The 24,666-nt window shown below is 36.2% G+C and overlaps 1 protein-coding gene across 3 annotated transcripts; it reads right to left on the bottom strand.

The window, feature by feature from the left end:
* Window positions 1–889: 889 nt before the first annotated feature.
* Window positions 890–11,246, bottom strand: LOC127795647 (phospholipase A I). Of its 3 annotated transcripts, none has more exons than XM_052327451.1 (18): window positions 10,439–11,244; window positions 8,808–8,955; window positions 8,396–8,489; window positions 8,138–8,291; window positions 7,837–8,046; window positions 7,482–7,727; window positions 7,225–7,387; window positions 6,883–7,143; window positions 6,677–6,798; window positions 6,083–6,244; window positions 5,803–5,968; window positions 5,545–5,681; window positions 4,860–4,998; window positions 4,413–4,616; window positions 3,837–4,317; window positions 3,539–3,755; window positions 3,336–3,425; window positions 890–1,533 (listed from the first exon to the last, which is right to left on the bottom strand). In XM_052327451.1, exons 1-18 carry the CDS (start codon window positions 11,009–11,011, stop codon window positions 1,084–1,086), a joined length of 4,017 nt encoding a protein of 1,338 aa, XP_052183411.1. In that variant the 5' UTR covers window positions 11,012–11,244; the 3' UTR covers window positions 890–1,083. The 3 variants fall into 3 exon arrangements, with proteins under 3 accessions (XP_052183411.1, XP_052183412.1, XP_052183413.1); XM_052327452.1 differs by having other exon boundaries at window positions 8,411–8,489; XM_052327453.1 differs by lacking the exons at window positions 890–1,533; window positions 3,336–3,425 and having other exon boundaries at window positions 3,554–3,748; window positions 10,439–11,246.
* Window positions 11,247–24,666: the final 13,420 nt, after the last annotated feature.

Genomic DNA, 24,666 nt, shown 5'->3' with positions numbered 1-24,666 from the left:
TTATTTTCACATATTTAATGACAAATCTATTATATGCTCAATACTAACTAAATAATTAGGTAGTTAGTAAGTGTAAATTACAAAGATTAAGTATTCAATAAGTTATATTCAAAACTCAAGAGAGTGATAGGCTTTTGTATAAAGTTTATGAGAAAAAAATATAAGTTTGGCCTAAATATAAAAGAATCTATATATATACATACACATGAACATAGATACATACATATAAATATATATACACACATGCACACGCAAATATACATACATACATATACATATACACTCATACACATATATACATGCACATGCACACACAAAAATACATACATATACAGACACGGGCACATATACAAACATACTATATATTCTTGATTCATGCATGCATGTATATATGTTTATATATATACATATACACATATAACTAATTTTTAATATAAAATATTTTACAATACAAACATCAAAAAATAAAATAAAAAATATTTTACATCTAAACAATGGAAGGCGGCAACTAGTTAAGCTATAAAAAATTGAAACCTAACACGAAAAAGTTAAAAAAAATGAAAATTAGGAACTGAAAATAGAAAAGTAATTTAAACATTGCTAGCGCAACCACTAGTTGTTATTTCCATCCTTTTTACCATAGAACCTTTATGGTTAGCCCGATATCAAGTGGCTGAAATTACCACTCACCACCTGTAAAAGAGTGATACTTTTGACACTTGAATTCGGGCCAGTAATTATGACTCCTTAATCATAAGGAGAATGAATGTTTTTTGGGTCCAAAAGTGGCGGCTGCCCAAATTTGATTTTTTTTTCCCTGTCCCTGTAAAAATAACGCAGTAAAATGGGGCCACAAAAAAAAAAAAAAAAAGAGACATGAATTATCACATTATTATAACAACAGATGAATCTGTACGCCTCAAAATTGGATGTTTCCTCTGATTAATTAATTATCTTTGATTATTCCACTCATACATCTATAACTCTCCCTCTCCTCTCCTTTCCCTTTTTCTTTTTATTTCAATTTTGTGAGTGTTTTTCAGTGTTCATATTGTCGTCGTCTAAATGCTATTTTCAATAGACTTATGATACATTGGGAAGGTGGCATGAATACCTCAACAACTTACGGTGCGAGGCAAGGGCATGTTGGAGGGCAACATCTACAGGCGCACCTTCCCGAAATAATGAATCGTACAACTGGCAGACGAACTGAGACAATTCCTCTTCATCATCGCCCCAATAAGGCATAGACCTCTCCCCGGTTTTCTCAGGTTCGCTGTCTTCCCAATCGCTCCTTGGACTGCCAGGTTCTGCTTCTTCCTCCTCTACTTCTTCCTCTCCAATCTCAAACTTACCATTCTCCAGAGCAGTGAAGTCGCCTGACCCATGAAATGTTGTCGTCTGCATTTCTTGGGGTTCAGCAGAAGGGCATATAACTGCCTTTGCACCCGAGTCCAGAAAGGCCTTGATTAAAGCTGGAATAGGACCGTATGTGCCTGTGCAAATTATTATCCTGTCCCTCCAAGCTCCAATCTGAGTTCGGTAAAAAATACAGAGAAATCATTGTGATTAGCAAAGATAAGAATGAGCCAAAAATGTGCAAAATGATCACAACAGAGGCAGCTATGGGCATCTGAACTATGTGACGGAAAATGCTATCCGTGCACATGCTTAGAAACAAGGCCCGCCCATTTTTGTTCCAAAACACTGAATTCAGTAATCCCAATATTTTCTCTCATATTTGTTCTCTACAATGTTGGGAAAGAAACATATACAATGATGAAATATTTATAGATGTTACCCTTTTGGCCTGAAAAATGCAAAATAGAAAAAAAAAAAAAAAAAAAGACTATAATTTTCCAAGAATTACATTCTCATATTACTTTTTATAATAGAACAGATAATTTGAAGGAACAAGAAGGTAGCTTGTATTATTTTCATTACATGTTTAATTGTTAAAAACAAATTAGCTGAACAACATCTTGAATTTTAACAGTAATGTAGAACATGGATGAACCAAGTCTTGGATATTTAATTTACTCCTATTCCATGTACATAATTGATGTGTTCCAGATAACACAGGTTTAGAGGAATTGTGCATTTAATATAATCCTTACCTGGCATCCTAGGAGAGACTATATACTAAAGAACTGTACATTTAACCTATCCTTACAACAACAACCAATCCTTGAATCCCACTTCGTTGGTGAGTTAAACAAATTCTAGCTCACTAATAATCATCTGGCATTTTAACGTATCCATATTCCATTCAAAATTCTAGGAGAATCAATACAAGAGAATGAAAACTATTTCTCCTTTCTTTATTAAGTGAACATCAGGCATTAAATAATTCACCCCGGTGACTTTTATTCATCCTGTATTGGAAATTATTATTATTATTTTTTTGGTTAGGCATCTTGGAAATTATTTATCTTAGTGTGATGATATGGTAACAGTACAATAACAATGATCTCTCCATTTCTTCTTTTCAACACGTGTCATTGAACATATATATACACATGCATATATAGATAGAAACTTGTCAGGAATACATAAGAGTACTACCTCCATCCCCCAAAATTTCACTGGACAAAAATAGCTTCTGCAGCTTGAGACCGTAAATTAAACTGATCTTACAATCTTATCCCAACAGGACTAATATCACCACTGAACATGAATGAGGGAATTCTAACAATCAATGATGTTGATAATTAAATAATAGTTTCCCAAGTTTCAGTAGCTTTGAGCATGATATTCCTGCTCATTGAAAGCCATTCTCCTAAACAACAAAAATCATATCAAACCTTGATCTCATTAGGTGGGGTAAACTACATGTATTCTAGCTTGCCAATCATGTCCACCTATGGTCATATTTTCTTTAAAGCCCTTATAACTCTCATACCATTACCTAATAATTTCTCACAATTTTTCTTGGTGAAAGCCACTCTCCTAAAAACATAACTTTTCTGATTAGGCACCTCCCACATTCCAAAGATTTTGATTCAAATAAGCAGGAAACATCCTCTTGAAAGAAATTTGTATTACTAACAATGCTGATTTCACATCCACTTTTTAGCAACACTAAACTCAGAAATAAAACCTTTCAGCTTTTAAAAATTTATCAGGGCATTTTTTATTTTGGATTAGTAAATTATCTTGACAACATGAAATGGCCAACTACAACTTATTTCAATTGAGCCAGAAAATAATTCGGTTGGGTCTAAATCAGCACATATCAGATAAAAGCTCAAGGAAAACTGTGCAGGTGTTTGTCAAATAAAACTTACAAGTTACAAAATTTAATGAAAACTCAACATTGAGATATTTGGACTTACCATCCACCGAACGTCATCAGGGGTTAAGTGCATAGAAGGGACTGTCCTACGGAACATGTATGCCCCAATTTCTTGGTCATCCTCCATAACCTTTATAAATATAGAAAAAGTGAAACAATTTTTATTATCTATATCTTAGTTATAAGTTGTAACAAACAAACAAGACCAATCCAGGATATGAAGGCATTGACCAAGAAGCATACTTGTGTTTGGCGTCCAATATATCGGTGAACAATGCATCCAATCTGGAAGTATGGTTTAAATGCAACCAACTCAGCAACAGTGGATATGTTGGTAACAGCTGATGTATACTTCTTGTCCTTGCCCCGCAACATTGACAGGAAGCTAAATTTTACACTCTGTACAAACTTATCTGCAAGTTCTCCAGGTTCAGCAACCACAAATACATCATTCTGCCAGCTACAGTAACACAAGCAAATTTAGGATCCACATTTACATATGGAGATAACACAGACAAGAAACAAGAGCAGGAAATTTGACCTTAATATTGAGCCACTAGTGTCGTTTTGGAGAGCTAAATGTACAATTCCTACTTGTGGAGAATTTTGTAACTTCTCATGCAAGGACCTGACAGGCAATGAGAGCTGCCTGGGTCCAGGGGGAGACTCAGGTGGTGAAGCAGCTGTTTTCCCAGATTGAAACCCATCCAAGCTTAAAGGTGGGACTAGATCTATTCTACCAATCCTTTGAGTCCCAATATCAGGACTGTACAGAAGTGGGCTTGACGGAAAGCTCCCAGTGAACAGTGGTGATACAAATGGTGTCGGGAATGTTGTCCCAGGTACAGCCTTCAAACTTTCTGATATCCCATTCATAAGAGACAATCTTATTCCATTTTCACTACAGAATTTCTCAAGTGACCTAGCATGGTGGAAAACTCGTCCTGAATCAAGACTATGAGAAGCTTCAACAAGTAAGACATTGTGTCTCCATCCCAGAGAGGGGCTCTTCTGGTTTAGCACTGAGAAGACAAGAAGTATTAAAGATCAAGTTAAAAGAAGATCTGAAATAACAAAACCTATGGCAAGCAGCTAAATAGTAATTGAGCATTTATACCAGTGTGTGAGGCCTTTCCGTGCTGTAAGGGTTGTGATTTCAAATACTCTGAGAGCTTCTCATCATGCTGATTCTGTAGCAGTCTTTCACAGACGCTCTTGAATGCAGAAGAATTACTTCGAATGTACTCTTCTGTTGCAGCCTCCAACCTTAGCCAGACAGTAGGATCAGTCTCGTCCAGCTCCATATCACAACGCTCATCCACTGAATTGTAAAGGAACATAGAATAGTAAATAAAATAACATGAATCAACTTTTCCTTGATACATGCCATTCAAGCTTGATCCAGATTGTTTCCCCAATAAATAGTAAAAAACAAAATAAGATAAGAAAACTGGGCAGTCTGAACTCTTTGAAGTTTAAATAAATGGCAGAATTCATTGAATTGCATGACCACATAAACACACCAATGACTGGAAAAAAAAAATCTATGGACAAAAAAATTCACCTGGATTGAAACGAAAATAATTTATTTCAGGAAGCATAGGAAGCAATGTAGTCAAAGCTTCCTCTACCCGGTCCACTGAACAAGCACTCTCAATCAACACTTGCCCAGTATCCAAATAACGCCATCCACCTTTTCGAATCTAAAATAGAACACAGATATATCAACAATGAATGGGTAACAGCTAGCATCTTTAGCACTATGGCATCTCCAAATGCACGGTCATTCAAAGGGGGTGTCAAGGGGCTTCAAAATTAAAAAACAGGAAAGGAGTGGAATAATGTCATCTACTTTCATTAGTGCTCCAGACCTCCAGGAAGCTTAGCCAGCAGTCCCTAGTTACTTCTTTTTCTTTTCATTAAGTAGGGTTATCTGGCAATTAAAACAAATATAATCCTACAGCAATTATCTGTTCACCAATAAGAGTGCATGCATTTGATACAGAAATGACATGATGAAGAAGACAATTCACCATTATAAATAAGTTCTGGTTTACTAAATAACCACTGACTAATATCCGCTGTAATGGAACACCATAGTGGGAACAACCCCCCCCCAAAAACTCTCTTCCAACAAGTATAATGGAAATAAAATGTTCAGAGAGAATTCAAGTTTTCTTCAGAACCTCAAAAATTATTCCAATGGCATAAAAAGTGAAATTAGAATTAGAGACCAGAACAGAGGTTACCTTTGTAGGAACTGAACCGCATCCAACAGAAACTAAACAGTCAATTTTTGTATCCGGCCATAAAAGTTGTGCTTCTCGTATGGCAAATATGGTTGGATTATTTGCTACAATAGCACCATCTTGCCAGCGAAACACGTCTGCATAAATATACAAAAAGAATGATGGTTAACATAAAGAAAGGACAGGCTAACATCATACATGTCCATGTGAAAAAATAGTTTACAACCAACTGATCAGTCTAGAATAATAGGAAAATACCGTCAGAAAAATCATCAAGATAATATGGAGCCGCAGAAGAAGCTCTTATAGCTTGCCATATGTGATGCTTACAACTTCCAATGAATGCATTGCGTTTGTATCCTAGGCCACTGAAGGCTGAACCTTCTGAAATTGCAGAAGGTACCTCGGGTGTGCCAGCAGGGTACTACACTTTGAAACCGATAAAACAATTAATCAAAGGAACACTGAATCAATGTAAATTCCAATTACAGAAGGATAATAAATTCATGCCAAACAACATGGAGTTCTCATATTGAACCTGGTAATTGCGGAATATAAAGGGCTGAGCTGGAACGACATTGACCAGAGTTGATACTACAAAAACTTTGGGAATGCTTTTCACAGCTGACTCAATCAAGAGATCACCATCCTCATCGGCACACATCTCCTTCAGCAACCTCTCAAACTGATCTGCACTGTGCTGCAAAGAAATAGTAACATTATATTGTCATAAGGTATCAGGATAGATTTACTTATGATAGGAGGAACACTGAGCTGATAAATCAATCCCTACCCTCAAATATTTCTTAGCACAAAACTCATGGAACTCATTTTTGGTTTTCCTTTTTTTTTCCTTTTGAGGGTAGGGGAAGGTTAAGCCAACAAAGAAAAAGTGATTGAACTAGAAGAATAAAAGAACTCAAGTACTACAATAGTGTTCTAAAATAAAGTGGTGTCAATATCTGTAAACCATATCTTATTCCAAACAACACATATTATGATAGCAGAATTAAATTTTTAAGAGATAACAAATATTTCTAGGAATTTTAAAGTTATTCTACTTTTGAACACTATATGCATCCTCTAGTCCAATACAGAGAAATTTAAGATGGGAAAGAAAAGGCTCTCGTACTTTAGATCCATGTACAACAACCCTAAAACTTTGTGATGAACTTTTGTAAAGCTGATCCAACTTTTCTCGCCAAGTTGCAGCTTCATTATCCTTTGGCACAGGTTCAGCGAAGACAAGTTTCCCTGATTAACAAGGAGCAAAAAATAATGAGTTACAGAAAATGTCAGAACGAATTAAAATGGTCATTCTTTGAGCAGCATAATTACCTAGTTTTTTGTATATTTCTTCACATTTTTCCAAGGACATAAGTTTGACTCCAAGAGCAATAGCAAGCATCCCACCTGTTGATGTGCCACATATAAGGTCAAACAACTCATGTATGTGTTTCCCTGTTCCTTTCTCAATTTCCTTTAAAATCTGCACCGTTGCAAGACCCTTCATACCGCCCCCATCCATTGAGAGGATACGCAAACCTTGCTTTGCAACAGGTTTCCCTCTAATAGCACGCCGTAGATTCTCATTTTCCCCTGTGGTCCATTAGTATAAACCTTATCAGGTTAAAGCAAAATGAATCTCAAATTATACAAATTAAAAGATATAGAACAAACCAAGAATTGCTAAAGCACGAGCAGCAGCTTTACGGACACGTGGTTCAGATGCAACTGTCAGCCGTAAAAGAAGTTCCCTCAAACTCTCAGAAGTAACAAGAGCCCGGCGGTTCTCTAGGCAAAAAGCTAGATTTCCAACTGCGAATAGAGCTGACTTTTGAACCTAATGAAAGATAAATCACCATATTAGATGAAGATGCAAACAATAAGGGTGCACCGTAGAAAAATCAAAGCCTAACTAGAATCTGTGAACTTGCCTCTGGGTTTTTATGTGCACATAATAATTTCAAGGATTTCAATAAATCCTTACTCAACATCTTTTGAGCTACAACATCAGAAGTAAAAGCTAAGTTGACCACAACTTGCAAAATAGAAATTAGTTCTTCAGGTCCAGAAGATTTCAACACTAATTTAACGGGTTGCATAATGTCAGATTTTATCAGCTGCAAAGCCACGATAACATCATCTGCAAGACATGACAGAGCACAGCATGCTTGCTCAACCTGAGACAAAGCAGAACAAGTTAGACAAGGAGCTGAACAGAACTAAGCAAGGAGTATCTTTTTTTCGGTTGTTTTGGGTGGGGGGGCTAACTACAATTTGCTGACTTACCACATGGCGGTTATCACTACTTATCATACTTATGAGCTGCCGTACAGCATTCTCATCTTTGCCAACAAACAAACGGTTTCCTTGGTCTTGGATTATCTTTGCAAGGGCAGATGCTAGCAGTGGGTGATGACAAGAAGAAAAACGAAATATAAGCGAGAAGAAGGCACTCAGTTTGTGTCGAGATGCACCAAAATAAGAACTATTCTCCATCTGCCACAAACCCACATGTCAATAAAGGCATACTTTACTTGAAAGACAAAGTGAGTTAGAAGCTCATAATAATTCCCTTATCATACGATACCTCTATCTGCACATTCACTGATCTTAAATTATCATCTGCCACAATTCTGATGTTTGCAAGAGACAAATGGCGAAGTTTGTGCAATGGCAGAATTTCAGGAAGAAATTCAAGGGGATTACCAAATAGTCTAAGAACACGTAACTCAGCCATAGCCCTGAATTAAACCAAAGAGGAGTATCAGACTTATAGCAAATGCGAACTACTAAACTTCATTAAGAATTACAGTACAAAAGGGTGAGCCATCAAAGTGTCATTAACTGATCATGAAATGACCTGAAATCAAGAAGAGGTCGAACCAGCTTATTGTGTTCCAATGACAACTCCACCAGTCCAACACACTGTCTCAACTCCACTGGTTACGGTTTCCAGGAAGAACAAGAAAAAGAGTAAGGTATACATTAGACCTCCAGAAATTTGAGGTATTTCATTCATTTAAGTTCAATCTTAGAGGATGCTTGGAACTAGGATTTTTTTAACATAATCAAAAACCAAAAGAACTGAATTTACTCATGTAGGCACATTATTGCATGAACATAAGTACCTCTATTTTCCTTCCACAAATCCTAGTTCCAAATGGAGCATTAGCAACCATAAATGCTGTTATCTGATGCTAAAGAAAAAGGATGATGCTATTTAGATAAAAAGAAATGGAATACATTTCCAAGCTTACCAGGTACTGAAACAAGCATATTGTAGTCAACACTTAGAACTTTTAAGTTTTTGAGATCCCCAAGCTCAGATGGCAAGACTGCTAGTTTGTTATTATCAAGGTATAGCGTCTCAAGAAGAGGCAACCGAGTTAACTCTACTGGTAATACCTGTCAACACATGCCGAAGTAATAACCACAAGAATGATTTTGCAATTGCAAGGATAGTACATAGGTATCTGTTAGCAATTCCTCTGTGATTAAAATAACTTAGAGAAATTGATCATAACTGGACAGGAAGCATAAACCTTTAAATTAAAGTTTCATTTATTACCCCCCTGACGAGGTGCCACTAATTGATTCCCCAAGGGAATTGGGCATCTTTTGCTAAACCACCTTAACTGAGTGAAGACCAAAAATTCTAAAGTATGACTGCAAAACTCTTTCTTGGGGGTCAAATAACTCATACCTTGTTCAAAATGAATGCAACACAGCAGAATCCAACTAACCATGGCAATCAAATCATTGTACGAATAGAACATTCCCAAAATGTAATTCTCCAAAGTTATTGATGATCCACTTACAAGATCAAATGAAAATCAGCTTTCAACGTGAGATCAATTAATTTCACTAACTAGCTTGCTGGAATTCAGGTTGTAGTGGGTTAGTCATACTTGGGTTGATAATTTAAAAGCTTCAAGAGCTTTATGAGAACAGTTTACAAAATTAATGAGCTTCCAAATGTCCTCAAGCATTACTTGTTTACATAATATGTCAAAATCTTGAACAGCACTAACAAGAGAACAACTAGCCAGGCCATAACCGGAGGGTTCTTTGGGTTAAAAAAAATGTATTAACATAAAAAAACACTTCCACTTGGTCTCAAATGTTTCCAGATGAACAAAATCTGTCACACAGAGATCAGGGCATTTCAATGTGTCAAACAAGTCTTAGGCAAATAAAAGGAAACCTTAACATACACTTACATATCTAATTTCTCTTCCAAACCTAACGCTGATATTTAGTAACAGAATGGAACGGAATAAATTATAAATGAGCGGAATGGAAATAAAGAGAATGGAACGAAAGATTCTTTCTCCTTGTTGGGGAGAGGATAGGATGAAAAGCAATGGAATTGGATGGAAGTAATGGATAGGATGAGCACTTTTAGTCTCCTTTCCATCCAATCTCCTCCAATTCGGGGGAAACAAAAAGTGCTCATTTTTAAGAAGATTGGATGGGAAGAGTTCCCATCCAACTCCTTTCCATTCCATTACTAAAAAGCCTCCCAAACAAAGAGAATATCTTTCCATCCTTCACAATTCCTTCCATTACTTCCCACTCTCCCAAACACACCCTTAGAATTGGGGTGCTAGGTTAGAAGCCTAACACAAGACCAGAAATTCGTGTATGTCTGCAAAAGGCGGATCAAATGTACTCAAGTTTGCTCTATCAAGCCAAGAACTACCACAGCTTTTATTCCGCAGACTACCACAGAACAACCCAACCCAACGTTTTAAGCTCCATTTCAAAAACCGGAAAGGTCAAATAGCATCACACCCAATATCTTCATCTTAATTTTTGTTCTGTCATCTACCAAACAGGAAAATATTTAAATACAAAAATAAGTGGTATAATTTACAGAAATACTCACCGACAACCCACAACCAACGAGGTTGAGCAGAGTAACGCTCGTCCAATGATCTGAGTAACTCACCACCCCATCCCCAACCGATGAAGTGCCTGCTGCCGTCGCCGTCGCCGTCCCCGGGGGCACAATACTCGAGCGCAACAGTCTCGTAAGCACCCCAATTCCATCACTATGCTGCCCGGACCCACCAACCTTGTACATCGTCACCGCCCTAAGCGGCTCCCTCCGCTTCACCACCTTCATATCCACAGCCACATTGCCCTCCCCCGCCTCCTCATCGGCCGCCTTCAATTCCAGTGCCACCGCGTCCTGCGGCAGCGGCAGCGCAACCATCAGATGAGACTGCAGCCTCAGAGCCACTTGATCTTCGTCATCGCCAGTCGTCCAATCAAGATCGATCCTGAACCCAGGCTCAAGATCCTGCGAGGCGGATCCCGTCGAAAATCTCGATGACGTCGACGGCGACGACACCGATGATGATGTAGGGCTGCGATCATCAAAGGTCTCTTCTGTCCCGTAGTTTAACGTCAAATGGAAGACCTCTGACGGCCGCTTCCAGCCAAGTCCCCAAGACATGGTTAGGGCTTCGTTGCAATGACGATCTGATCAAACATCAAGTTAAATCAATCGAGAAATGCAGTCCAACAATTTCTATCACTGTAACGTGACATTAATCTAGGGTTTTGGAGAGACGGATTGTGAGGATCATGATGGAGAGAGAAAGAGAGGCTTCTAGAGAGAGAGAACGAGGGCCAGTTCAGTTGAAAGTTACAGATCAAAGATTATGAAACTGAAACAACTATATACACCCCCTGTGAAATAGCTGTTTCCATTGCTTTTGCAGGGGTTTAAACGAACAAGACAAATGATACTACGCCGTTTGGCGTGATAGCCGAAGCTGCTGCTTCGTTCCAAACGGCGTCGTTTGGTTACAATATTGGACGGCTCCTGTTTAATCCCCCAAATGGACCTACAGAATTCAAAGCAAATTTGTCCTTTCCAAAAAAATCTAAATAATACATATTTTTTACGGAAATACCATCTCAATACTCAATTTTGATATTTTTTATGATATTTGTGTATTAATATATTATATTAATAAAAATATTATATTTTAATATTTAAATAATATTTTTATTTTTTTTATATGAGTTTTGCTAACAAATGTCCTTACAACACTTATTAGAGTGTGTTTAGTGTATTTTTATTTTAATATTTATCTTTTTTATAAATTTATAAAATATTTTAAAATATAATATATCTATTCTAAATATTATATAACTCTGCTGGATATGGGAGTATGTTTGGAAGTGTACAGGCTACCCTTACTATGAGTATGAGCTTAGGTTTTACGTAGATTATTTTCATATGACAAAATATAAATCTTATTGTTTTTTTTTTAACAAAAATGATGGTCGGAGACGAGCCTGCAATAGCGAGGGATGGGCCCTTGCAATTGGTCAATCTAGAGGACGACTGACATTTAAAAGCACTCTCACGCCCAGGATCAGTAAGAGAGTAAAAAATGACAGAATATCAGTGGATTAGAGAGAAAAACATATCTTAACTTTGAAGAGAACATGTTCATATAAAATAAAAAGAGGTCCTTCTACATGCATGCCTTGTGTGTTTATAGGGTAATGGGACGAAATATCCGGTGTCAGTGGAGATTTCCAAACAATAGCATGACATCAACGAGAGTCTCATTAATGTGGATGAGATATGCCATAAATGAGGATAGAATCTAGAGCGAGCGCGTAGATTTTCAACACACAATTGTAATGATGTTGCTGCAAGCCCAAAACCAAGTCGAGATTGTGTCATGAGAGATGGCCCAAGATTGGGCTGAGATTAGTCTGAGATTGGGCCATTAGAGATGGGCCGAGATTGGGTCGGAATAGTCCACTTATTTATACTTACGTGTTATTTAAGGAGTCGATAATATTTCTCGTTAAACTTTGATAACCCTTGTTCTTAATTATACATAAACATAATGAGTGATCGAGCAAGTACTAAAAATGAAATAAAGTCAATTACAAAAATCAAATATATAATTAACTTCTCAAGTAGATTAATGCAAATATCACCGCTAAGCTAACTTTCCATATTTTATTACATCATTGAAAAGTATATTGTACTTTTATTGTCTTTTTATTTTTATATATGTAATTAAATTATTATATTATATAATTTTTGTTTACTGTGTTATAAATGATACTAAAATCAACCCAAATAAACCAAAACCACTATCGTGAGAGTTTGAGCCAAAGAAATATCTAATGCTAACTCGGACGAATTAAATTTGACATTTTTTAAAAATATCAAAAATTAAAATATAAGAATTTGTCATGATTTAATCATTGACTTAATACTTTTATTTATTTAGTTATATTATTTTACGAATTTAAGAATAACCTTTTAACTATTGTTTTTGGACCAAAACTTAATATTGTTGCATTCAAAGAAAATAAAACCATATAGCTAGAGAACAAAAGCAAATGGAAGGCTACAACAAAAAGACAAATTATTGTGCTCTCCATTTCATATTAAATATAAGGGTGAGAATTCTTACTTGGGATGACGTCCCCTTGCGGACGCCCCGCCACGATATCCCTTTTCATGACGAGAAATTTAATTCGAGTCTGATCCACCCACGACTACACTGAGGGGAGGTGAGAATTCTAACTTGATTAGGCATAGATTGGCAATGGGCTGGGCTAAACTCATCGAATGCAGAGCAAACCTGCCTAGATCCATTAAGGCCAAATTAGACCCATATATATATGATCTAACAAATTTATGTGTGTGTATAGGTTTATATTTATAATCTACCATATTTATATATATATAGATTTTTAATTTTATATATATAAAACCTGGGTATGTATACATAATCTAGGTTCTTTAAATCAGTAGTCCAAATTATGTTCATATAAGACCGTTATATCAACTTGGGTTTTTGTATACTAATTCATTTTTTCTTTCCTTATCAAAAAAAAATTCCCATGGTGAATATCTATTTTTTAAATCCTAAATCTTAAACTCTTAGTCCCATAATTTACAGAAAAAAAAAAAACTCTTAGTCCCATAACTAATGTCAATTGCCCTTATCATTATTGTTTAAAACCATTAATTTGGCTGTTCTTTTTTCATTTTTACAATGTGGGATTGTGTCCTCTTAATACAAATCGGGGTCTTGAATCTTTCATAAGTAGTATTGGAGCCCTCCTACTCCATCATTGTGTTAGATGTTCTGTGATAGAGTTTTTAACTTATAATATATAAAAAAAAATATAATTTTTTTAAGATGATTGTCCTTGCGTGGTTCTCGGTACTCGTGCCCTTAATTACGACAGAAGAGGTAAATCGCAAACGTGTAGATGTAGTTAGTATAAGAATAACTACACAAAACAAGGATCGAATTCACGACCTACCGCACTGACATCGACATATCGCTTACCCGATCGCTTGAATTATGCCATGGAAGTAATTTTTATAAGTTTCTTTTTTCTTAACTTTGTAACTCTAAGTTTGCTAGATGTAGTTAGTATAAGAGTAATCTACATCGATTAAATAATAAATTCACATCGTTGATCTTAAAAATTAATGAATGAGTGTTTGAGCAAGAAATAAAACCAAAAGAAACTTTAGGGATGAAGGTAAACCATAGAGTGCCTCCATGAAAATGACCCAATCCACAGGGGCCCAAGTTCAACTACTTTAAAAGTCAAGTAAAATTGTGAGTTAATTAAGTATAAAGAATCGAGAATTTCAGTTTAAAGGTTCAACACAGAACACTCAACTATTAATCCTAAATTGATCGAGTAATGATTGTCAAGAGTTTAGAATTCAAATTTAGTATAAGTATACATCAAACTAAAATAAATTAATCAAGTAACTTTGAATATTAATCAACTAACATCTAACTCAAGTATCGATAAATTGATTGGGTAGTTTTGGATATTAATCAACTAACATCTAGAGTATTGGTAAAACAATCAAGTAACTTATTATAATATTCGAGTAATATTAGTATGTCTAAGAACAAAGTATAACAAATGTACTCTTTTAAGTTTAATAGAATAAGAGAAAAGATAATTGAGTATTATCCAAATAATTCTGCAAGAGTTCAAAGAGCTTGTTGAAATAATCGACTAATTAAGATCATTAATAGAGTAAAAGGTCACTTGGACTAAATCACTATGATATTAATCGACTATCCAATAAGATTAATCGATTAAGGATCTATATTTAAAAATTATTAACTATTATTGATTCTTACTCGAGTAACAACTAAGATTAATCAACTAAGATGTTATATTAATCTTGTAACCATTTCTGTTAATTAATTAATCTCTAATATTAATCAATTAATCATAGCAAAATTTCAAAATTATAACCATTACACTGCATTAAATGCAATTGATTTCTTGAATCCAAACGATCAAAATTACATTAAATACTGTTTGAATGATTTTGCATTAAATAAGCTTAAGATTGACCTGTTGCATTAATTTCTAACCATTGGCATTGAACAAAAATATATATATATATTTATTTTTAAGTTTGAAGGCTTTGATGAAATATATATCAATTAAATAGAAGCCTATATATAGCTAACTCTCGAATAGACAAAATGAGGAGAAGAAAAAGAAAAGAAAGTGATAGGAAAAATTGAGCTACACACTTACATTCCTCAACTGAAAAAGAGTTGAAGTAAAGAAAAACTTAGATTAACATACTCAGTCCTATTTTTATAGAGAGGTGGTTATATTCAATCACATCCTTTATACTCTCTAAAATTCTTTTCTGTGAGAAGCCCTTTGTATACTTGACTTAAATTTGCTCACGCTTCTTCCAAGTGTTTACCAAGCCTCGTACTTTCTCAATTTGTAAGGGTTTGTCCTTCGGCCTAAAATCAAAAAACACGGTGTAAGGGTTACTACTTGATCCTTGAAAAGGCATGTGTAAAGGTTATAGTCAAGCCTTTTGAAAAGCTATTGTATGGTTAGTGATTCAAATCCTTACTAAAGTGTTAAGGTAGTGGACGTAGAGCAATTGGGGCCAAACCACTCTAAAAATATGGTGTTCTACAGTTTTCATTTCAGTTTTTAACTTGTTGCTTGTGTTACTCATTTGTATAAAATTTTTATGGAGACCTTAATGTAACGATCCGCTCCCATTTACGGGCATCACCGATAAATAATCAATTGAATTACTCACCCGACGAACCACAACTGAAGGGTTTGACTATATTTCAACAGGAAACGCCCTAGGTGGGAACTAGACTTCGTCCTTCCCTTCGCTTCACTCAGGAATCGGTCCCAACTCAAACAAGAAAAACTCAGTAGACCGAGACTCGAAACCCGAAACCCGAGTGAGCTTCGCCTCTCTTCAACTCGTCTCATAATAAGCCAGAGATGACCCAGGCATAAAGCTAGCATAACAAACACTTCGCTGAGTATTGGGGATTTATGAGAATATACTTCACTGATCTTTACTCGGTCCAAAACTTGGCTGCTCCAACAAAGCCATATACAACGAACCATCTCACAATCATTTATCACACTATGATGATTATAACAACTAAATACATTTAATGCTAAACAACACATACATTTACTCACAAGGGCATATATACATAACACTACATGGCTACGTACAAGAGATAATAAAATACACAACTCGGGCAACACAGCTAGTTGCCACAACAGCCTCCCGGCGCCTTCCTTGCTTGCATCTAGACTTGCAATATCTACACATGAGGTAAAACCTCATGAGTCACAAAGACTCAGTAAAGGTGCAATACATGTAAATATGAATATAACCATGTTTATGTATGTCAATGCATGCAAATGAGGCTAGGCCCACTCATCCTCACAACCCTCCAAGATTTGAGGCATTAATCTATCAGCCCTCACAACACTAGTTCTCCTTATGGTCACAGGTTCACTAGATCTCGCATCACGCAAGTGTTAATCACTACATGCAAATGCAACATAAAAATATTATCAACCACATTTACCAACTTGCAGGACCACCTCCACATGGGGCCATCCCTTACCTGGCTTGAAGCTTCATCTCTGCCTCGGCATGAACTCTAGCCTAAACCTCAAGTTCCTTTAGGATTACGGCCTCCTAGGACGAACCTAGATGCAAACACACAAACTTAACTCCATTAACATCTGGCACTAAACCAATACCCTCAACTTCGCCACACATCGCAATACTCACTCGACAACAACTTCCAATCAACCCCACCGAGGGGTTCAATCCAACTAATACGACACAATTCATTTTCTCACATCATGAAATTATTTAGAAAAATAATTAAATTAATTATCTCGATTAATCTGGAGAAGAAAATCGATCAGACGCCTACACCGGTATTGGCTCCGAGCCGCCATTTGCTCCCAAAATCCCATTTTCGAGCTTCCGACACGCTCCTCAAGCCCCGAATTAATTTCTGGAATTTTTTCAGAATTTTCTGGAATTTCTTCCTATTTTCCCCATTTTCCAGAATTTTCCATTTATTTTATTTTGCTTTTCTTTTCTATTTTTATTTTCTTTTTATTTTCTCTTTTCCCTCTTCTTCTCCTCCTCCGCGCGTCTTCTTCTCCTCCCTCGCGCATGGCCGCACCTCCACGCACAGCTACCAGCCATCTCTGGCTTCCGCTGCCGCCATCACCTCCGCCGGAGTTGCTATCGTCACTTGTTGCCATCGGTTCCAGCACCGTCGCGCACTGCCATAGCCACCGCGAGTTGCCCCCTGCGCACTGTAGCTTCGGCGCGTTCGCCATGGCCGTCCCTGGGAGCTTGCAGCTCGGCCACCCCGGGTCACCTTCGACCTAGCCAGCAATCACGTCGGCCTCTAACGAGCTCGTCGGCCTCTTCCATGGCCGCCACCAGCTTCCTCGCGGCCGCTCTAGCTCTGCCTAGCGTGCTGCTTGAGCTTCCATGGCTGCCATCGCCGACCTCTAGTGCACCTAGCATCGACCTTGCTTTTAGTTGTCGTTGCTGTCGACTTTAGGCCGCCTCCGTCCACCACTTCGTTGGCATCGGTTCCTCCTTCCATGGCCACTGTAATTGGCCAGCGACGATCTGCCATCGGCCACCCCGACGGCTCCTCTTCCTCACGCATTGCTTCACTCGGCCAAGAGCTCTCTCCCCCCCTCTCTCGGCCTTCCCTTTCATTGCTCTCGGCTAATGCTTCTCCATCTCTCTCACTCTCTCTCCCTCGCGATCTCACGAGCTTTCTTCCCCCTTCTGTTTTGATTTCAAAATTTGAAATGCTCCACAGCAACTCACTCACCCGCATATATATATATATATACATAATTACAATTTAATCCCTTTATTTTCAGATAATTATACTAAAGGAACATATTAATTACATTTGAGGATTTTTACAATAGCACTTGCGCCCTCTCAAGGTTTTAATTGATTACCCTTAAGCCACTAAAACATTAATTCTCCAAAATTAAAAATTGGCTTTTACTCAAAAATATCAATTTCGTCCTTGCGCTTGTATGGGACCTTAATTCCACCCAAAAACACTTAAAGGTTGTCTTATTCTCAAAATCGGACCACCCCTAGGGTCCCCTCAGCTTCCTGGAGGTCCCATGTGGCCATTAAGTATTGGAACCCATTCGGGTTTATACAAAATTTATTCCAAAAATTATTCCCGATCGGACTGCTTCTAGAGCCATAATTCTCACCTCGAGACGCTTACCAATCTCTTATCCTCTTCCCTGGACATCCAAGTCCCGGGGCACTCCCTTTCATCAATTCGACAATTTTATTAATTAATTTCTCGAAACCGACCCTTGGGCTTCTCGGACCACCCGAGATCCTTTCGAAATAATAAAAAATTATTTATTTTTAATACCATATAATACCGGGTATTACACTTAATTCACCCCCTCTTAAGCTAACTTATTTCTTCAATCATTAACTAAGATACACATTAGCCATCACAATGGTAGCCATTAGAGATGGTTAAAACCTTAGACACTATGGTATTTTTTTGCACTTTGAAAGGTGCACTAACATTTAGTGGTAAATGTAAGAAATCAAACTAGTTTTTGAAATATTTTCAAAAACTAAACAAATAAGTAGCAAAAATGGACCTTTTCTTGCTAGACACAATGATAACAATCATATGCATATACAAAAACCATTAAATGGAAAACATAACAAGTAATGGTTACCTCAAGATGGAGAAGATACCAGTTTTCTATTTCATGTCTGACTCAAACCCTTTCACTATCTTTTCACTCTCTCATAAATAGCTTCATGAGAACCTTCCCAAACTAGCTCATTTATTTGTCATTGGTTGACCAAGCCACCCCCCACAAGTATAGGGGACCAAGTCAGTCCACACCTAGGCAACCACCAAAACCCTTCGCCTAACTTTTGTGCTAGTCAAGTCTTAATAAAGGTGATGCAAGGTTGTCCTTCAGATCTTAACAAGGATGATGATGTTAGTGAAAGTGCCCTTTATGCTAGATTTACAGTTTGAGATATAAGTGAGCGGCACTATTGATTATTCTTAATGATAAATGTCATATCTTCATTCATATCTCTCCATCTCATTTCTATGAATAAGTCCTTAGACTTCTTACTCTCAAGGTGTTCAAACTATGTGACTTGGATCTTTAGTTCAGGATTTCTTAAATGTATTCCCAGTTCTTAGACTTATCAAAAGGAGACTATGATCTATAAATAAGTGGACTAGCACATGGGCTACTACTATTGTTTAGCACATGGATGCTAATGGGATGGGGTGATGAGTCACATACCACGTTGCATGGGGATGCATATAGTAGACATGTGAGTGGGTGTTGGAGAACATCCATTGAACGTGATGCCTGCGACGATCACATGGCTTTGGCATTAATGATTGGTCGCTGACTCTTGATTGTGCATCTAGTCCTTTGACTAGAGGTGATATAGTTGTTGTATCATATTTTTTGATATATAAGAAAATGTGTTTGATGAAAAATCATATGAAAATCTCATATTTCGAAATAAGTTTTTCATATTTCGAAACATGCATAATTAGAGTTTTGGCCCTTAAGGTCAAATGTTTAAAAAATCCAATTTGTATGTATCATGTTTCGAAACTTTGTTTCAATGTTTTGAAACATAGTTCTGTTATGTCTCTATACATATTCAAAATGCTTCGTTATATGTTTGAATAAATTTAATTTTTTATACATCATGTTTAAAAACAATGTTTCCATGTTTCAAAACATTTGTCTGTCTTGTTTCTAAACATGTTTCGAAATGTATATTGATAAGGTTTCAAGTTTTGCTAAATCTATATGTTGTATTTCCAAACCTATTTGAAAACTAAGCTTATGTTTCGAAACCTATGTCAGCAATGTTTTCAAAATCCTTGTTAACATGTTTTGAAACATGTTTCTGAAGTATGTTATGAAACATTCTTTTTCATGTTTCGAAATATCTGACTTTGTCAGAAGAATATCTGAAAATCTGTCATGTTTTTTGCTCTTTATTTCAAAAGCTTATTTTTAAAAAATAATCCCCATACCGTGATATTCAAGTTTCAGATATGTTATAAGTGAAGAATAAAACCAAATCATTTTGTTTTTAAAAAAGTTTTCCTCCACTAATTTTACCTCTTGGTGCATATCCAACTGTAAATGCTGTATGTTTCGAAACATGGTATGTATGTTTCGAAACATCTATGTAAAAACGTGTTGTTTCAAACCCTAAAATGTGTGTTTCGAAACCTATTTTATTGTCTTGTCTCTAACGGTTATAATTAGCCAAAAATTTATCTCTTTGATATATATATTAGTTCTTTGAAGACAAGAAGCACCTCTCTAACAAGCATACACAAGTTTACATATCAACAAGAGATGTTTGCCACAAGCACAAGCAAATAAAGCTCTTTTAACAAGCTCTCAAAGAAGATCATTTCAATCATTTCTTAGTGTGCATTGTGGTGTGAAAAGGAGAAGCAAGCCGAAACCAAAGCTTTCATTCCTTCAAGCTCTCCTCAGTCCATACCAATAGGTTTGTAATAACTATTTGGTAAGGTGTTTTAATTATATTCAAATTGTTGGGTTGTAACAGATAAGTGTTATTTATCTTGTTCTAAAGTTTGATTTGAGTCTGTAAAAAACTCATTGTGTAAGGTTTTAGGGTGAACCGTGGTAAAACCCTTGGTGTCATTGATCGCTAGTGAAAGTGATTGTGGTTTGCAAATCCTTCAAGTGGGTAAGCTTGAAGGTAGTGGGGTAGGCAAGTGCCGAACCACTATAAATCTCGTGTGTACTTGATTTCCCATTCCTACTTGTTGTTATCCTTATTTTATGCTTTTAAAAAGAATCATTTTTGAAAATCTAAAGGAGTTTCAAAATTTGCAAATCAGTGGGTAAGGTTTCGAAACATAGAGACGGATTTTGAGATGGGTTTTGGTTCGTCGCAAAAATGCTCCTCACAAATTTTTGGACGGATTTTTTCGTCTCAAATTGAGAGGGATTTCGAGACGGATTGTTTCCGTCTCAAATTTGCGACGGATTTTCCCATCTCGAAATCCTTCTCAAATTTGAGATAGATTTTGAGACAGATTTTCCATCTCAAATTTGAGACGAATTTAGAAACTGATTTTTTCCCTCTCAAATTTGAGATATATTTTTCTATCTCGAAATTCTTCTCAAATTTGAGAGAGATTTGGAGACGAATTTTTTCATCTAAAATTTGATAGGGATTTTGAGACAGATTTTTTCGTCTCAAATTTGAGAGGGATTTTGGGACGAATTTTTCTGTCTCTAAATCTGTCTCAAGTTTTGTGAGGAAAAAATCCCTCTCAAATTTGAGACGAATTTTTCCACTCCGTTGATTTTTTCCATAATTTGTAATGGATTTTTTCGCCTCTAAATCCGTCTCAAACCTAAATATAATTAAAAAAAAAATTTTTATAAAAAAAAATAATTTATTTTTCTTTTAAAAAATTTTAAAATTCAATGTAATAAACACATATACGAACTGAAAAAAAAAATCCATACCATATAATAAATCCATAGAGTAATACACATTATCCATAAATATTAGAAATACATCATAAAATCTATCATCCATACTAATAACACGTCCATAAATAGTAAAAATACATAATAAATTCTATCATCCATACAAATAACGGATCTTTTTAATGATTTGAAGGATCCGGGTGCGGGATCATGAAAGGGTTCAATTACTGTCCTAACAGCTTCTTGAATCTACTCTGTCAATGAGCTCGACGACGGTGGCGGTGGGGGTGGCAGTGGCGATGGTAGGTAGTAGGAACCAAGGATGACATATGCTTCTGACCCCATCCCATAGACGCAACTCTTTTTCTTGCCACCCGCAACCTTCAATCATATTGATCTCTCGTCAATAACTGGCTGCGAGGGCTGGATAGCGTCATTATCTTCTAACTGGCCAAATGCCGATGCTTGTGATAATGCCTCGTGTTGTCGTGTTTGGAAGTCAGCCTGCAAGCATCATAGATACATGAAATAAGTTGTATTATCAAAAGGTCAGTTAATCATAATAGAATAATATAAAAAGACACAAATAATGTATACTTACATAAGTATTCTCGGACCTCGCATCAACAAATCCCGAACTGTCTCTCTTTCTATGTGTCGCGAGAAACAACTCAGCCTGCGTGGGTGGGCGACCAAATTGCTTTGACTACAAAGAAAAAAAAAGATGTTCATGCAAGAATTGTTGTTTCTTAAAAAATAATTATGTAAAATAAATATAATAAAAATATCAAATATTACCAGTCTTTTCTTATGCTCCGACATAGGAATGGAACCACATGTATGCAAACTATCCCCGACATTTGAAGCTCGATTTTTCTTTGCCTTTTCAGACTTGTTCTTGAATTCTGCAGAATTCCAATACTCTTTTAGGGCTTCAAATACAGATGGACACATCTAATCTAGTTTTTTAGTCAAATCTTTACGAACACGAAACAATATATCCGTCATACGGTCAGAGGCAGTCTTTTCAAAATTAGTCCTGATTTGATGTTCCAATTCACTATCCCAATACCAGTTCTTCTGTAATGTTAAGATAAAGTAAAAGTTACAGATAATAATAAAACATTCAAATATTACATACTACCAACAATATGAAAAAACATAGCAACACATTACCTTAAACTCGCCAAACCATATTTCTCTGATAGCAGGGTTTGTCTTTTTCCAACTTGGGTACGACCCCTCAAACTTACTTTGGATGATTCGGGAAATATCTCGTTTGCACAAATTATTATCAAACCTGTTAAAACACATGTTTGTGAACTCATGTGTTAAAATGAAAATTTCTTTGTTGAAGTAAAAATTATTAGTAAAATAAGGACTACTCACGAGGAACCCAATGGACGTATCATGTGACGATTTTGAGGGGTAGTCATGGACGTGGAAGAAGGCCTGTCATTGCTAGGGTAGGGTGTCTGTGGGCTAGAGGAATTAAATCTCATATCGGTCGACGAAGATGAATGTCCCCCTGCAAAATATATATATATATATATATGATTGTGAGAGGTTCGACATGCAAAGTAATAAATAAATTAAAGATAGAGTGTAGGGTATACCAATGTGATCCTTGCTATCACTCTGTCTGAACTAGCGAAGTCGTATAGACTGACCTCTGTGTGTCATATTATGTCATACAAAGCAAAAAACAGTTAATAGGCATGTGATAACAACTTTTAAATACTTGAGTTGATTTAGTTATTAGTTCATCATAATTAAAGAGTAACATAATCATAATAAAATATTCCATTCTTGGGTTATGGCTGCGCTTAACCTTGTGCATTTATTTCAAACAAACACATACAAAATAAACAAAGAAGAAACAAGCATGCAAGCACAAGGCGTTTATACTCGCCAGTGTACGAGTGTGCGCTGTAGCACAATTTAATTTTCTGGGAAAGTCCAGGTCGATTCACTGGGAGATCGTTAATAAAATGAAAATAGAGCCGCGATGTAAATTGGGTTGTCAGGCCAATTCATTTGATTTTAAGTGAACAAAAATGAAGTACTGTAACTGTAAGAAGTCTTGAGTCAAGGCAATGTTCAGTGCCAGTTCCATAACTTCCCAACAGATAGATAGGTACCAAAAACACATGTCTGAATTAATTTGAGGTTTTGATATTAAAATGCATCTCAAGATGATGGTAGTTCTTGGTCTAGCAATCTCCATACATGGCATGAGAGATTTTACGTTAAGCAACTACCATAAATTAAAATACAGTTAATATGCAGTAATCAGATAACCCATTTGGATTTGGATATGATAGCATCTCTAGTTTAAGTAACCTCCATACATGGCATGGAGACTCTAAGTTTGGCTTATGCTCCACTCCAAATTCAAAAATTCAATGAACGCGCAATACTCAAATTAAATCAGGTTTCTGGTAATGCATTCGAAGTTCGGCTATCTTGGGAAATCTATGGCATTGGACACTGTCCGCGCCTTGGCCCAAGTTTAAGCTTAGCCACACATCTCCAAAGAAAAAATTAAAGAGACAGGAATTAAAGTTCTGGAATGTAAATACTGGAATTAAAATTAGAGAAATGTAGATGAACAATGAATTAAAGTTACAGAATAAAAAGAACAGAACAAAAACTACAGAATGTAAGTAACTGAAATGAAGAACACTGGAACAACATGAAGAAATAAAAACTACTGGAATTTAAGAACAAAAAGAAAGGAATAGAACAGTGTGATTTTCCCCTTATTCTTGCAGAAATGGCGGATGGGGTCTCTCTTTGTGCTGAAGTCGACGATGAATATATATATGTACATATTCTGCAAATGGCCCTGGTCAAAGAAGAAATTACATCGCGTGCCACCATGGTCATTTGCGCATGCTCTGACGGAAGATCACATGGTGAAGCTGCTGTGCGCCTGCTGATTTCACGAGCTGGGCTTCAGTTTCGCTTTCAATGTGCACATGCGTGGGTCCCAGTTTGGACTTCTTAATTTAATCTCCAAATTAAATTGCAATTAGCCTTACTTCACGTCCACTGGTTCACGCTACATACAAAGAATATATGTTATTGATATATTATATATTATATATATGTATGTCACGCATGAATATAGAATATATATATATGTATTATATTTATATATTATATATTATATATTATATTATATTATATTTATTTTATTTTTACTATTTTTTTATATTATAGATA

This window comes from Diospyros lotus, chromosome 2, assembly GCF_014633365.1.
Source record: "Diospyros lotus cultivar Yz01 chromosome 2, ASM1463336v1, whole genome shotgun sequence".
Classification (NCBI taxonomy): Eukaryota; Viridiplantae; Streptophyta; class Magnoliopsida; order Ericales; family Ebenaceae; genus Diospyros; species Diospyros lotus.
Note: the sequence above shows the minus strand (reverse complement) of the source record. Positions and strands in the feature narration are given on the sequence as shown.

Coding starts and splice junctions, on each gene's coding strand:
- LOC127795647 (XM_052327451.1), bottom strand. CDS start 11,011: ATGTCTTGGGGACTTGGCTGGAAGCGGCCGTCAGAGGTCTTCCATTTG. Junction 8,292..8,395: donor TTCAGGTCATTTCATGATCA/GTTAATGACACT, acceptor GGTTTAATTCAG/GGCTATGGCTGAGTTACGTG. Junction 1,534..3,335: donor CTGATGACGTTCGGTGGATG/GTAAGTCCAAAT, acceptor TACCGAACTCAG/ATTGGAGCTTGGAGGGACAG.